Source organism: Osmerus mordax, chromosome 4 (assembly GCF_038355195.1).
Source record: "Osmerus mordax isolate fOsmMor3 chromosome 4, fOsmMor3.pri, whole genome shotgun sequence".
NCBI lineage: Eukaryota > Metazoa > Chordata > Actinopteri > Osmeriformes > Osmeridae > Osmerus > Osmerus mordax.
The window spans coordinates 21,202,332-21,214,866 of NC_090053.1; the positions used below are offsets into that span (position 1 = coordinate 21,202,332).

Below are 12,535 nucleotides of genomic sequence, written 5' to 3' on the forward strand. Positions count from 1 at the left end.
CCCTCCACACACACACTCACTCACACACACACTCTTTTGAATGTACAGGAAACAAAACCACCCTCAATTACTCGCACTCTTGGAGATTTACAAGAGCAAGGCTTCAACGATCCAGTCACATACAACCAGCTCTGTTGTTGTCCCAGCCTCCAGCGTCCAGCCTCACCCCCAGCCTCCAGCCTCACCCCCAGCCTCCAGCCTCACCCCCAGCCTCCAGCCTCACCCCCAGCCTCCAGCCTCACCCCCAGCCTGGCACGAGCGATCAGCATGCTGTCATCTCTAGCATGTTTAGGGCCGGTGGGGGCTGAGCGGGAACTTGCGGGTGAGGGAATGTTGTTCTCATCATGGATCCTGCTTCACATGGCCCTCTGCCATCTTTCCTCTCCCCTCCCAGAGACCGGGAGGTCCCAGAGAGGGCCAGGCAGGCCTCTCTGTGGGCCTCTGGCGGGGCTGAGGGGGTCAATAACCATCCATACCTCCGCCTCACACATCCAGCTGAAATCTCGTCAATACAATCAACAGCAGCAGCAGTGCTCCTGGTCCATACCAGGAGGGGCTGTGGGCAGCAGTGTTGCCACAGTTACTTTGAAAAAGTAACTTAGTTATGTTACAGATTACTTGATTTTAAAAGTAACTTAGTTACTTTAAAAGTTACTTGATTTTAAAAGTAACTAAGTTAGATTACAAGTTACTTAATTAGTTACATTCAGCAGCTGCCGACAACACCCCCGCCGCCTCAACATAAAAATAGGCCGCCGGTGCTGCATGAAGTCGAACGCACCTATTGACAACCGGCTCTATAAGTTTGACTGTGCAGTGCTGCGACTCCAAATGTTTCTCCAAATTTGACGTCGTGTTTTTGTAGCTTGATAGCACTTTGTCGCCACCAGCACAGAGTGTACAACAAACCTTGATATTTCCATCTTTAGCTGACAAATACTCAAACTAGTGATTGTATTTCCAACTTGAAAATGCGCATCTCTCTCTCTCCTGCTACATTGTTGTTTGTGTCGCTGAGTGGTAGGTCTATGTATATACACATGACGTGACCCTCGTGCTGTAAACGTGACTTAATTGTCACATAGGCTTAACTCCCAGAGACGCAAGAAGAGATCAAGTATATATTTGACTATTAATGACAAAATAGTAACACACAGTGGCTTGGACAAGTCATTTGAATCTGATTACTGGTTTGGAAATAGTAACGCGTTAGATTACTCGTTACTGAAAAAAAGTGGTCAGATTAGAGTAACCGGCATCACTGGTGGGGATGGGGGGGGGCTGTGGGGAGGGCTGTGGTGGAGGGAGGGGGGGGCCGTGGTGGAGGGAGGGAGTGGGGGTTGTTACTGTTTGTTTACAGTAAGCTGAACATGATGAGAGATGAGGTCACATTGTTGAGCATTCCTGCGACTGTGGTTCTGTCCTGGAAAGTGCACGGGTGTTTTGGGTGTTGTGGTTCCTGACTGAGGTATGTTTGTTTGTTGATTTGGTTAGTTGGGTTGTCTATTATGTGTTTGTTTGCTTGGATGGTTGATTGATTGAAATGATTGATTGTATTCTAGAGCAAGCGCTGCCCAGTTATAAAGCGATGAAAGTGACTACAGGGTTTCATACAGTGTGGTTGTTTTAGCAGTCACCTCAGTACAGCGAGTGAATCTGCTCAGACTGGGGTTGTAACAAGGGAAACTCACAGCTGAATATCAAGTGCACAGAGTAGAGAGGCAGGCCCCACCACCAGACACATCATGACCTTTCACTCCACCGGCAAATTAAGTGACTTTCATTTCCTCATTTTGTCCAAACGCTAAATGGTGTGTGGAACCAGCTGAGCCTCTGCCAGCAGCGAGATCAGGACTGCCAGCAGCAGAGAGAGATCAGGACTGCCAGCAGCAGAGAGAGAGATCAGGACTGCCAGCAGCAGAGAGAGATCTGGACTGCCAGCAGCAGAGAGAGATCTGGACTGCCAGCAGCAGAGAGAGATCAGGACTGCCAACAGCAGAGAGAGAGAGATCAGGACTGCCAGCAGCAGAGAGAGATCAGGACTGCCAGCAGCAGAGAGAGATCAGGACTGCCAGCAGCAGAGAGAGATCAGGACTGCCAGCAGCAGAGAGAGATCAGGACTGCCAGCAGCAGAGAGAGAGAGATCAGGACTGCCAGCAGCAGAGAGAGAGAGATCAGGACTGCCAGCAGCAGAGAGAGAGATCAGGACTGTCAGCAGCAGAGAGAGAGATCAGGACTGTCAGCAGCAGAGAGAGAGAGATCAGGACTGCCAGCAGCAGAGAGAGATCAGGACTGCCAGCAGCAGAGAGAGATCAGGACTGCCAGCAGCAGAGAGAGATCAGGACTGCCAGCAGCAGAGAGAGAGATCAGGACTGCCAGCAGCAGAGAGAGAGATCAGGACTGCCAGCAGCAGAGAGAGATCAGGACTGCCAGCAGCAGAGAGAGATCAGGACTGCCAGCAGCAGAGAGAGATCAGGACTGCCAGCAGCAGAGAGAGAGATCAGGACTGCCAGCAGCAGAGAGAGATCAGGACTGCCAGCAGCAGAGAGAGATCAGGACTGCCAGCAGCAGAGAGGTCAGGACTTGTTCTCCCATGATGCCTCACAGATGTAGCAGCATATCTGTGATGTCATGAGAAGGACCACCAGTCACTGTGCCATATGTGTCAACATATATGTGTGTTTCAACAGGACTTTCAGAAAGAAGGAGCCAGAATCCTGCTACCGCTGCTACATAGTAACAAGGTTTCTAAAGTTACACAGGCTTTCTGAGTCCGTAAGCTGCTTGGGTAAATGTCAGAGTTTTCATATGAGAACTAATGTGAAATGTGACTGTTAGCCGTAGGGAGCCATGAGTGATTTACCTGGGCTGTGAGCAGGTCACTCCCCTCTCCCCACCTCCTCCCTCCCCCTCCTCTTCTGACAACCAAACCTTGAGGAGATGTTCCACAGAGAACACATGATTTATTTGCTGCAGTCTAGAATCCCAGACAGGAGATGATTCCCCGTCCACAAACGCCGGCGCTCATGGCTTCTCTGTAGTTAGATTACCCACCCAGCGACCTTCTCAGCAGGGCATCAATCTGGCCCCACGCCCTCCTCTCTCGCACCATAAGCACCGACAGGCCTGTCGTCTGAAACCCAATAAAGTCCTGATGGATACAGATAGAGCAGCGCGTCGTCATATTTCACCTGACAGTCCTGGAGGACATGCAAATCTTTTTATGTTGCCATGAGTTACAGGCCGCCAACAGTAGTTTGCATGTTGAGAAGTTCTGGATATGGGGTCTTTTTAACCCGCGTCATTAGCGCTCTGTGATCATGTCAGCCTTCACGACCCACCAGCCTGGTCATGAGAGTTTCCCTGATAGACACAGGTCAGTACAGTACAATACAGTCCAGTATAACATCATCCTGCCGCTCAATCCATGTACTGGAGCAGCACACTCTATGTTGGTTGGCTGACTGCCTGGGTGGCTTGTTCACTGTCTGGCTGGCTGGCCTACTTTAGTCATAGTGCACCTACACCATGTAGCTGGATACAGCTCTGGAGAGGTCAGTACTGGTCTCCCTTCCTCTCACCTTCCTCTCTCTCTCTCTCTCTCTCTCTCCCTATCTCTTTCTTTCTCTCCTTCTCGTCTCTCTCCCTCTCTCTCTCCTGCTGGTCTCTCTCCCTCTCCACTCTCTCTACCTCTCTCTCCACTCTCTCCTTCTCTCTCTCCTGATGGTCTCTCTCCCTCTCTCTCCACTCTCTCCTTCTCTCTCTCTCCTGCTGCTCTCTCTCCCTCTCCACTCTCTCCTCTCTCTCTCTCCTTCTCCCTCTCTCTCTCCTGCTGGTCTCTCTCCCTCTCTCTCCTGCTGGTCTCTCTTCCTCTCGCTCTCCTGCTGGTCTCTCTCCCTCTTGCTCTCCTGCTGGTCGCTCTCCCTCTTGCTCTACTGCTGGTCTCTCTCCCTCTCGCTCTCCAGCTGGTCTCTCTCTGGTGTCTAGTTGCAGCTGACACAGTGTCGGGCTGCCAGCCTCCCCAGTCTGCAGGTGTTCAGCAGCTAGAGAACACAATCCTTTGTCAACTCCCGAACATCATCAATAATTCACAAGCCCCTCTCAACCAGGACCCAGTTCACACACTGTATCGCGACATTTACAGAAAGCTACAGGGAGAGTTTTTCTTTAATTTCAAATCCCCGGGAGAGGGGGGGGATTTCCCGCCATTTTGCCCCTCTCTCGACCCCTGCAGCGGTGTGAGGGCAGAGGAAGTGAGGAGAGGAGACGGAGGAGAGGAGACAAGGAGACATGGAGACAGGGAGGAGAGGAGGAGACTAGGAGACAGGGAGGAGAGGAGACAAGGAGACATGGAGACAGGGAGGAGAGAAGGAGACAGGGAGGAGACGAGGAGACAGGAAGGAGAAGAGAGGAGGAGACTAGAAGACTAGGAGACAGGGAGGAGAGGAGGAGACTAGGAGGAGAGGAGGAGAGGAGGAGACAGGGAGGAGAGGAGAGGAGGAAACTAGGAGACAGGGAGGAGAGGAGGAGACTAGGAGAGGAGAGGAGGAGACGGAGGAGAGGAGACAGGGAGGAGAGGAGGAGACTAGGAGACAGGGAGGAGAGGAGGAGGAGAGGAGACAGGGAGGAGAGGAGGAGACTAGGAGACAGGGAGGAGAGGAGGAGACAGGGAGGAGAAGAGAGGAGACAGGGAGGAGAGGAGGAGACTAGGAGACAGGGAGGAGAAGAGAGGAGGAGACTAGGAGACAGGGAGGAGAGGAGAGGAGGAGACTAGGAGACAGGGAGGAGAGGAGGAGACTAGGAGACAGGGAGGAGAAGAGAGGAGGAGACTAGGAGACAGGGAGGAGAGGAGAGGAGGAGACTAGGAGACAGGGAGGAGAGGAGGAGAGGAGGAGACAGGGAGGAAAGGAGGAGACAGGGAGGAGAAGAGAGGAGGAGACTAGGAGACAGGGAGGAGAGGAGGAGACTAGGAGACAGGGAGGAGAGGAGGAGACTAGGAGACAGGGAGGAGACAGGGAAGAGAGGAGGAGACTAGGAGACAGGGAGGAGAGGAGAAGAGGGGACTAGGATACAGGGAGGAGAGGAGAGGAGGAGACTAGGAGACAGGGAGGAGAGGAGGAGACAGGGAGGAGAAGAGAGGAGGAGACTAGGAGACAGGGAGGAGAGGAGGAGACTAGGAGAAGGGAGGAGAGGAGGAGACTAGGAGACAGGTTAGGAGAGGAGGAGACTAGGAGACAGGGAGGAGACAGGGAGGAGTGGAGGAGACTAGGAGGAGAGGAGGAGACTAGGAGACAGGGAGGAGACAGGGAGGAGTGGAGGAGACTAGGAGACAGGGAGGAGACAGGGAGGAGTGGAGGAGACTAGGAGGAGAGGAGGAGACTAGGAGACAGGGAGGAGACAGGGAGGAGTGGAGGAGACTAGGAGGAGAGGAGGAGACAGGGAGGAGACAGGGAGGAGTGGAGGAGACTAGGAGACAGGGAGGAGACAGGGAGGAGTGGAGGAGACTAGGAGACAGGGAGGAGTGGAAGCCAGGGGGGAGGGGTTGTGGGGAGAGGGGTCAGTGGTCAGGGGCCCATATGTCGAGCAACCTCGTCTGAACAGTCCATAATGATCCAGAGACGCGTGCGTTCACTGACGTGACCTCAGCGTGTTCTCAGCTGCTATGGTAACAGAAGAAGAAAAACACACAGTATGGTATATCACCGTCACCACGGTAACAGTCCCTTCCTGCACTCCTATGCTGAAAACTGAACTTTTCCCACAGTGAGAAAGGAGGTGGAGGAGAGTGGAATCAAACACCTGGCTGACTCACACACACACACGTCTCACACACACGCACCTACACACATGCACCTACACACACACACCCACAGAGCCATCATGGCTGCAGCAGTATCCTGTCCCCTCTCCCCTGCCCTGAGACTACGACTGTGCCACAGGGTCTGTCTCCTGTCCACCTCCAGGACTTCCTCATTCTCTGATCATGGTTCACCCTGCTGCGTTTGGACCTAATGAGCTTTAGACCGTCTAACTTTGTAGATAAAAGTTTACTGACTTTCTTTATCGTCCTGCTGGGGGGACATTCAGCGTTTGAAGAGTAGGTCTCCCCCTCTTTCTCCCTGTTTTTGCTAACTCTCTCTGTCTCTCGCCCTGTCTCTGCTACCTCTCTCTGTCTCTCACCCCGTCTCTGCTAACTCTCTCTGTCTCTCGCCCTGTCTCTGCTAACTCTGTCTCTCGCCCTGTCTCTGCTACCTCTCCCTGTCTCTCACCCTGTCTCTGCTAACGCTCTCTGTCTTTCGCCCTGTCTCTGCTAACGCTCTCTGTCTCTCGCCCTGTCTCTGCTAACTCTCTCTGTCTCTCGCCCTGTCTCTGCTAACTCTCTCTGTCTCTCTGGTAACAGTCTCTCTCTCACTTTGCTAATTCTCTCTCTTCCTCTCTGTCTCTGTCTCTCTGCTAATACCTCTCCTGTCCAGCCCTGTGGGTGAGGAACAGTCTGGGCTGTGGGTGAGGAACAGTCTGGGCTGTGGATGAGGAACAGTCTGGGCTGTGGATGAGGAACAGTACTGGGTTGTGGATGAGGAACAGTACTGGGTTGTGGATGAGGAACAGTACTGGGTTGTGGATGAGGAACAGTACTGGACTGTTCTGTCTATCGGTCTGCTACCACTGAGCCTCTCAGATCCACAGCCTGAAATGAGCCTCTCAGATCCACAGCCTGAAATGAGCCTCACACAGGAACCAGCACGTGCTTTCAATAACACCAGCCATGAAAGAGCTGTACCTTCCAGGGGTAACCTGGACCATGTGTGGGAGAGGAGGCTGTGCCACTCTCTCACACTTACATTACATTTAGTCATTTAGCAGACGCTCTTATCCAGAGCGACTTACAGGAAGTACAGGGACATTCTCCCTGAGGCAAGTAGGGTGAAGTGCCTTGCCCAAGGACACAACATCATTTGGCACAGCCGGGGAATCGAACTGGCAACCTTCAGATTACTAGCCCGACTCCCTCACCGCTCAGCCACCTGACTCTTACCGACTGAGAGTGTGTGTGTGTGCGGGGAGGGGGTTGAAATTGCTCCGTTGGCATTTTGGAAAAAGCCTATTTTCCAAGTGTGTGTGCATTACAAGTGTTCATTTTCAGCCTGTCAAAGGTTCGGACTTGAGAGTTCACATAGAGACGCACACACACTTGCCTGAGTGAATGTGTGTGTGTGTGTGTGTGTGGAAGGTGGGGGCATGTTTGGACTGGCAGTTACTGGACCTCCACCAGGCAGGGTACAGTCTCTACTCTCATCACCAGGCAGGGTACAGACAGACAGACAGACAGACAGACAGACAGGCGGGCAGGCAGAGTCCTAAATGAGCAGAAATTGAGTGCCACTATGAGCCTATTGAGGCTCTTATCAAACTAATGAGTCTAGTCTACATCATCATCAGGCTGAGAGCTGCTCTGGCAAGGAGCTGAGACAGGAGTGAGGATGCAGAAACACACACACACCGTCACACACACACACTGTCACACACACACTGTCACACACGCACATCGTCACACACACACACATCGTCACACAAACCGTCGCACACACACCATCACACACACATCCTCCAGAGTCCTGAGGTCACTGTTGTGAGTTCTCAGGGGAGAGTAATGGGACCCTGGTCTGGAGGCGGGGCCTGTGAGAGTTGCATGAGCAGATCTACAGGGTGACAGGAAGTGACCAAGCAGAAGAGTCATTATGCGAGTTTCTCTCATGTTGAGCACATAACAGCAACATAAAACATGAAAAGGCTGTTTGTATCTGTCTGTGTGTTTGTGTGTGTGTCTGTGTTTGTGTGTGTGCTAAAATTTGCAAATAGCTGAGAAGTATTGTTCCTGTGAGCAGAGTGCTGCTGTCCTGTCAGGACATGCAGTCTGGTCTCAGTTTCGGCCTGTCTCCTCTGACTCTGTTCTCACGGTAACAGAAAACATATCCTGCCACAGAGGCACTGCTGCATTCACACCCAAAATGTCAACCAAGTATACCGTTAGGAGTGCTCAAATGTCAACCCTCTGCAGAGGAAGACACATCACAGCACATCCAGCTGTAAGAAAAACAGAAATAGAGATAAAGGAAGAGAGATGTTTGAGGAGCAGCCTGGCTGATCCTCCTGTTTGAGGAGCAGCCTGGTTGATCCTCGTGTTGGTTCTTGTCCGTTCTGATCTCCCAGGCACAGAGAACTGGTTAAGAGAGAGAGAGACGGGGGGGAGGGGGAGAGAGAGAGAGAGAGAGAGAGAGAAACAGAGAGAGAGAGGGAAAGAGAGAGAGACGGGGGGGAGGGGGAGAGGGAGAGGGAGAGAGAGACCAGCAGGAGAGAGAGAAAAATCGAGTAAAATGTTTAGAAGAATCCTCAAAAGGTTCGTAAATAAAGTTCCGATTGTTATTAAATAATCAGGCAGTGTGTGACTGCAGGGTGGACTGACCTGGTGCTCAGTGTGTTAGTACAGTGTCCAGGGTATCCCTGATCCCCACACGTCTGGCCTCCGTACCAGACACCGCAGAGCACCAACGCTCCCTCCACTCTACCCAGGGACCTCTGTCTGTGTGTGTGTGGGGGTGGGGGTGTGTGTGTCTGATATCCCTAGACACAGATATTACCTCCCTGGTGTCTGGTACAGCCTGGTACCTCAGCAAAGCAGTATACTTGCATTCCTACATCAGTGTCAAGTACTATATGTGTGGTCGCAATTAAATAAATGCGTGTGTGGGTGTGTATGTATGTGTGAGTGTATGTATGTATGTGTGTGTGTGTGTGCGTGAGAGAGTGTGTGTATGCATGTCTGAGCGGCAGACTGTGTTCCCCTGGTTTCCTGTCACGGCCTGGTACTCCAGTAACGAAGAGCCACAGTGAGAGCCAGGCACCACCGCTCACACACACACACACTCACACGCAGTCACTCTCACACACACACACACACCCACGCACACACCCACGCACACACTCTCACATACACACACACAAACAGCCTTCCTTACACACCTAACCAAGCCTGGCTAAACTCACCAGGACACACACCCACACACCACAGAGTGAAGAAAGCTCCCAGATAGGGTTTAATCCCATTCTGCCTTCAGGGTGGCAGGAGTCCATAAACATAAAAGTCAGGTTGCTTTGGTCATTCTGACGTGTTCCCCGGGTTAGACGCAGAACCAGCACCCTGCTCAGAGGAGCTGTCAGGGTCCACAGGGAGACACAGAACCAGCACCCTGCTCAGAGGAGCTGTCAGGGTCCACAGGGAGACACAGAACCAGCACCCTGCTCAGAGGAGCTGTCAGGGTCCACAGGGAGACACAGAACCAGCACCCTGATCAGAGGAGCTGTCAGGGTCCACAGGGAGACACAGAACCAGCACCCTGCTCAGAGGAGCTGTCAGGGTCCACAGGGAGACACAGAACCAGCACCCTGATCAGAGGAGCTGTCAGGGTGATCCACATCACAGACTTCCTGTCTGGGCGAAAACTTGGTCAGGGGGAGTCAACCATCAAATACTTACTCAAGTACAACCTGTGCATGTGTGTATGTGTGTGAGTGCGTGCGAGTATGCGTGCGTGAGAGTGTGTGTGTGAGAGTGTGTGTGCGTGTGGAGGGGGCCTACCATGTGTCAGACCCTCTGAGTACACGGTACAGTGTCTACGCTCCTGGAGCTGTTGTGTTGCATAAGAACGGCTGACGCAGGAGGAGAGATGGAAGAGTGGAAATGTGTTAGGGCTAAATGGTGATAATTGGTGTACAAACCTCGCTACCAGCATTTATGCCAAACAGAGAAATATATGCACTTTTAATTTAAGTGTATATATTATATTTAGCAGCCTCCCTCCCTCCCTGCCTGCCTGCCTGCCAGCCAGCCAGCCAGCCAGCCAGCCTGCCTCAGCACAGTAACACCCTCTCACAGCTGACCGTGCTGTTGTAGTCCTGGACCAGCAGGAGTTAGAGGCAACAGTCTGGGAAACACTAACATCATATTAACTCATCAGACCCCTCTACCCACTAAACTCCACTCAGGGTGTATTCCCACAGGTTAGAGGTGAGATGTTGTGTGGACATGAGCATGGCAGTTTAAGAACTTCCTGTAGCTTAGAGCTTTACAACTGTAAACGTGATTCATGATTCTTGGACAAAACCAGGCCAGAGGCCAGAGTTTAAAGATATCTCTGATGGTCTTCAGCATGACCCTGTCACTAATACACTGGGGGGATGTCAATGCGCTGATGACCGGTGAGACACAGCCTCGAATGTTCTGCGCGTGCTGAACATGACGCCAACTGCTACTGACAGGCCCAAACACTTCCACGTTGTGAAAACAGACAGATGATTACTTTGGCTCTGAGATCTCGCTAACTCACCACTCTCGTTCTTCCCGCAGATCAGGTGCTGGTACTGCAGAAGAGTCCCCCATAACTCTGCGTCGTTGTTGACGGCGTGTTCTAACGCCTCCACGGTAAACTTCGGGATGCCGTTATCTTTTTCCCCCGGCGCACTGCGCAGCGCCCGCGCGTACACCTCTCGGAACAGACTCTCCGTGCACGCTGTCAAGTAAATGGCAGCGTGTTCGTGGATCCTGACCGCGACCCTGCTTTCCACCATCCACCTGAAGAACCGCCCCACGTTGAATATGAGGCCGCACCGGGCCGATTTCCCGCGGCTGAACTTGTCCTCTGTGCTCATATTGTACAGAGACAAGGCACTCAGCGCCGCGGTGATGCAGTTCATCGACACAGTCCACGACAGTACTATCTTTATGGCACTTTGAATCTCATATTTGGTGCATTTGGCGTAACGCAAACTCAGACGCTGTGCCTCTTTGGCGACTCTCACCAGCGCGCGACTGACCAGTACCGAGAGATGGGCCAAGACCTCCGGTGACACGAGCCCCTGCCTCAGCTCCTCGTCCCGGATCAGAGCGCTCTCCACTTCCTCCAGGGTCCATGGCACGTCTTCCAACTCCGGTAGTTTCGCGCACTGACCGGAGCACTCCAGCGCCTCCGAGTCCTCCACCAGCACGGTGTTCACCGTGTCTAGGCTGTTGTGTCGACTGTGCATCGAGTCGGTTAAATGCCAAAAATTCCCCCCATACGCATTCGGTGCATGTGCCTCGAAACAGCACAGCGACGCAGTGGAAGACCTGAATGAGTCGGCGGCTCCACCATAACCCGAGTCAAGCGTCAAATCCTCCAGGGTCCGCGCCACGGACTTGCTACTCCTTGCCATATCTGCTCCTCATACTGCAAGATGGCTTTGAAAATAGTGTTTAAAATAAATTCACGACGTAATAAATATAAAGGGCTTTAAAACCTCTTAGGCTTTGTTCTCCCGTTCTGTGATCTCCGCTACGAGTCGTGTTCGGTAAAGTAACCTTCAAGTAAAAACTTGGAGCTGATCGCATCTCAGCACAGTAGGCTACTGCAACAGCGCTCACAATATTACGCAGTCAAGATCTTGACAGTTAGAGGCGGGGCTATGGAATACAGAGCCGTGCCAGGAGCCAATCCAGTAACTGTTTAGAATAACACAAGCGTTTGAATGACGGCTTGTCTCACCATTTCCCTGAAAGCAGGCTACTCGTACTTGACTGGGGCAGAGAGCTTTGGATCCCCTCTCTGGAGGAGAGTTAATAAGTATCGCCTGTCACACGGTCCACGTGTCACAAGAGGTCCTTTGAGGGATATGCATCGTCTAAGTGTGGTTCTGTAGACTAACAAACTGTTTTACATAGACACAGGCTGGTGTCTCGAAGAACCTCGACGCTTGTCCGAGTGTGACGGTAACATGACTCAAGGCCATTCATTATGGATGACATGCATTACGCCTCCCGGTCAGAGAGAAGCAGAGGAAACAGAGCTGACTGCAGGAACCACAACTGAACCAGCTCCCAAGGTCGTCTGGAGAGAGCTGCCTTTACCGAGGAAACTCGCCTGTCGAAAGCCACTTCCCTGATCTCACTAGATGACACTAATTCTACAGTATGTGTTTGTGTGTGAAAGAGAGAGAGTTTGGGGAGAGATAAGCAGCTCACTGCTTGGTTAGAAATACTGCATGGTGAGAAGACAGACATCAAGAGGAAGGTCCCAAAGCAGCACATCACAACATCCCCTGGTGAAGATCACAGTGTTGCACAATGTTTTCAGTGTCTGAATGACTGTGTAGAGGTGTGTACATGTCCAAAAGCATCATGCACTCATTGTGCATCCTACGAAAAAGAGACATGACGATTGTAAATGTAGGAAACACTAACTCATTAACATTCTGCTTTATCAGGCTTTGAGGAAAAAAAAATCCTGGCAACATACAAAAAATGTTTAGGGGGGTTATAACTTAAGAGGACATTTTAATTAAAGAACTGGTGTTCATACCACTCTGAAGAGAAGGTGTTCATACCACTCTGAATGTGTATTTCAATTTGTGGAATGTTTTATATGTAGCACTCAAGCAAAGTTTGAATATAAATCGGATAATAAGATTCACAAAAACATGTTTTTTTTAAAGGAACATGGGT

At 51.7% G+C, this 12,535-nt stretch overlaps 1 protein-coding gene across 1 annotated transcript in view; it reads right to left on the reverse strand.

Annotated features, from left to right (window-relative positions):
• The window catches only part of btbd11b (BTB (POZ) domain containing 11b), a 50,725-nt gene extending 39,402 nt beyond the window's left edge, over positions 1–11,323 (reverse strand). The window contains exon 1 of the mRNA XM_067234537.1: positions 10,386–11,323. Coding sequence (XP_067090638.1) covers positions 10,386–11,250 — 865 coding nt within the window. The 5' untranslated portion in view covers positions 11,251–11,323. The remainder of the gene's footprint in view (positions 1–10,385) is intronic.
• Between the last annotated feature and the right edge of the window lie 1,212 nt (positions 11,324–12,535).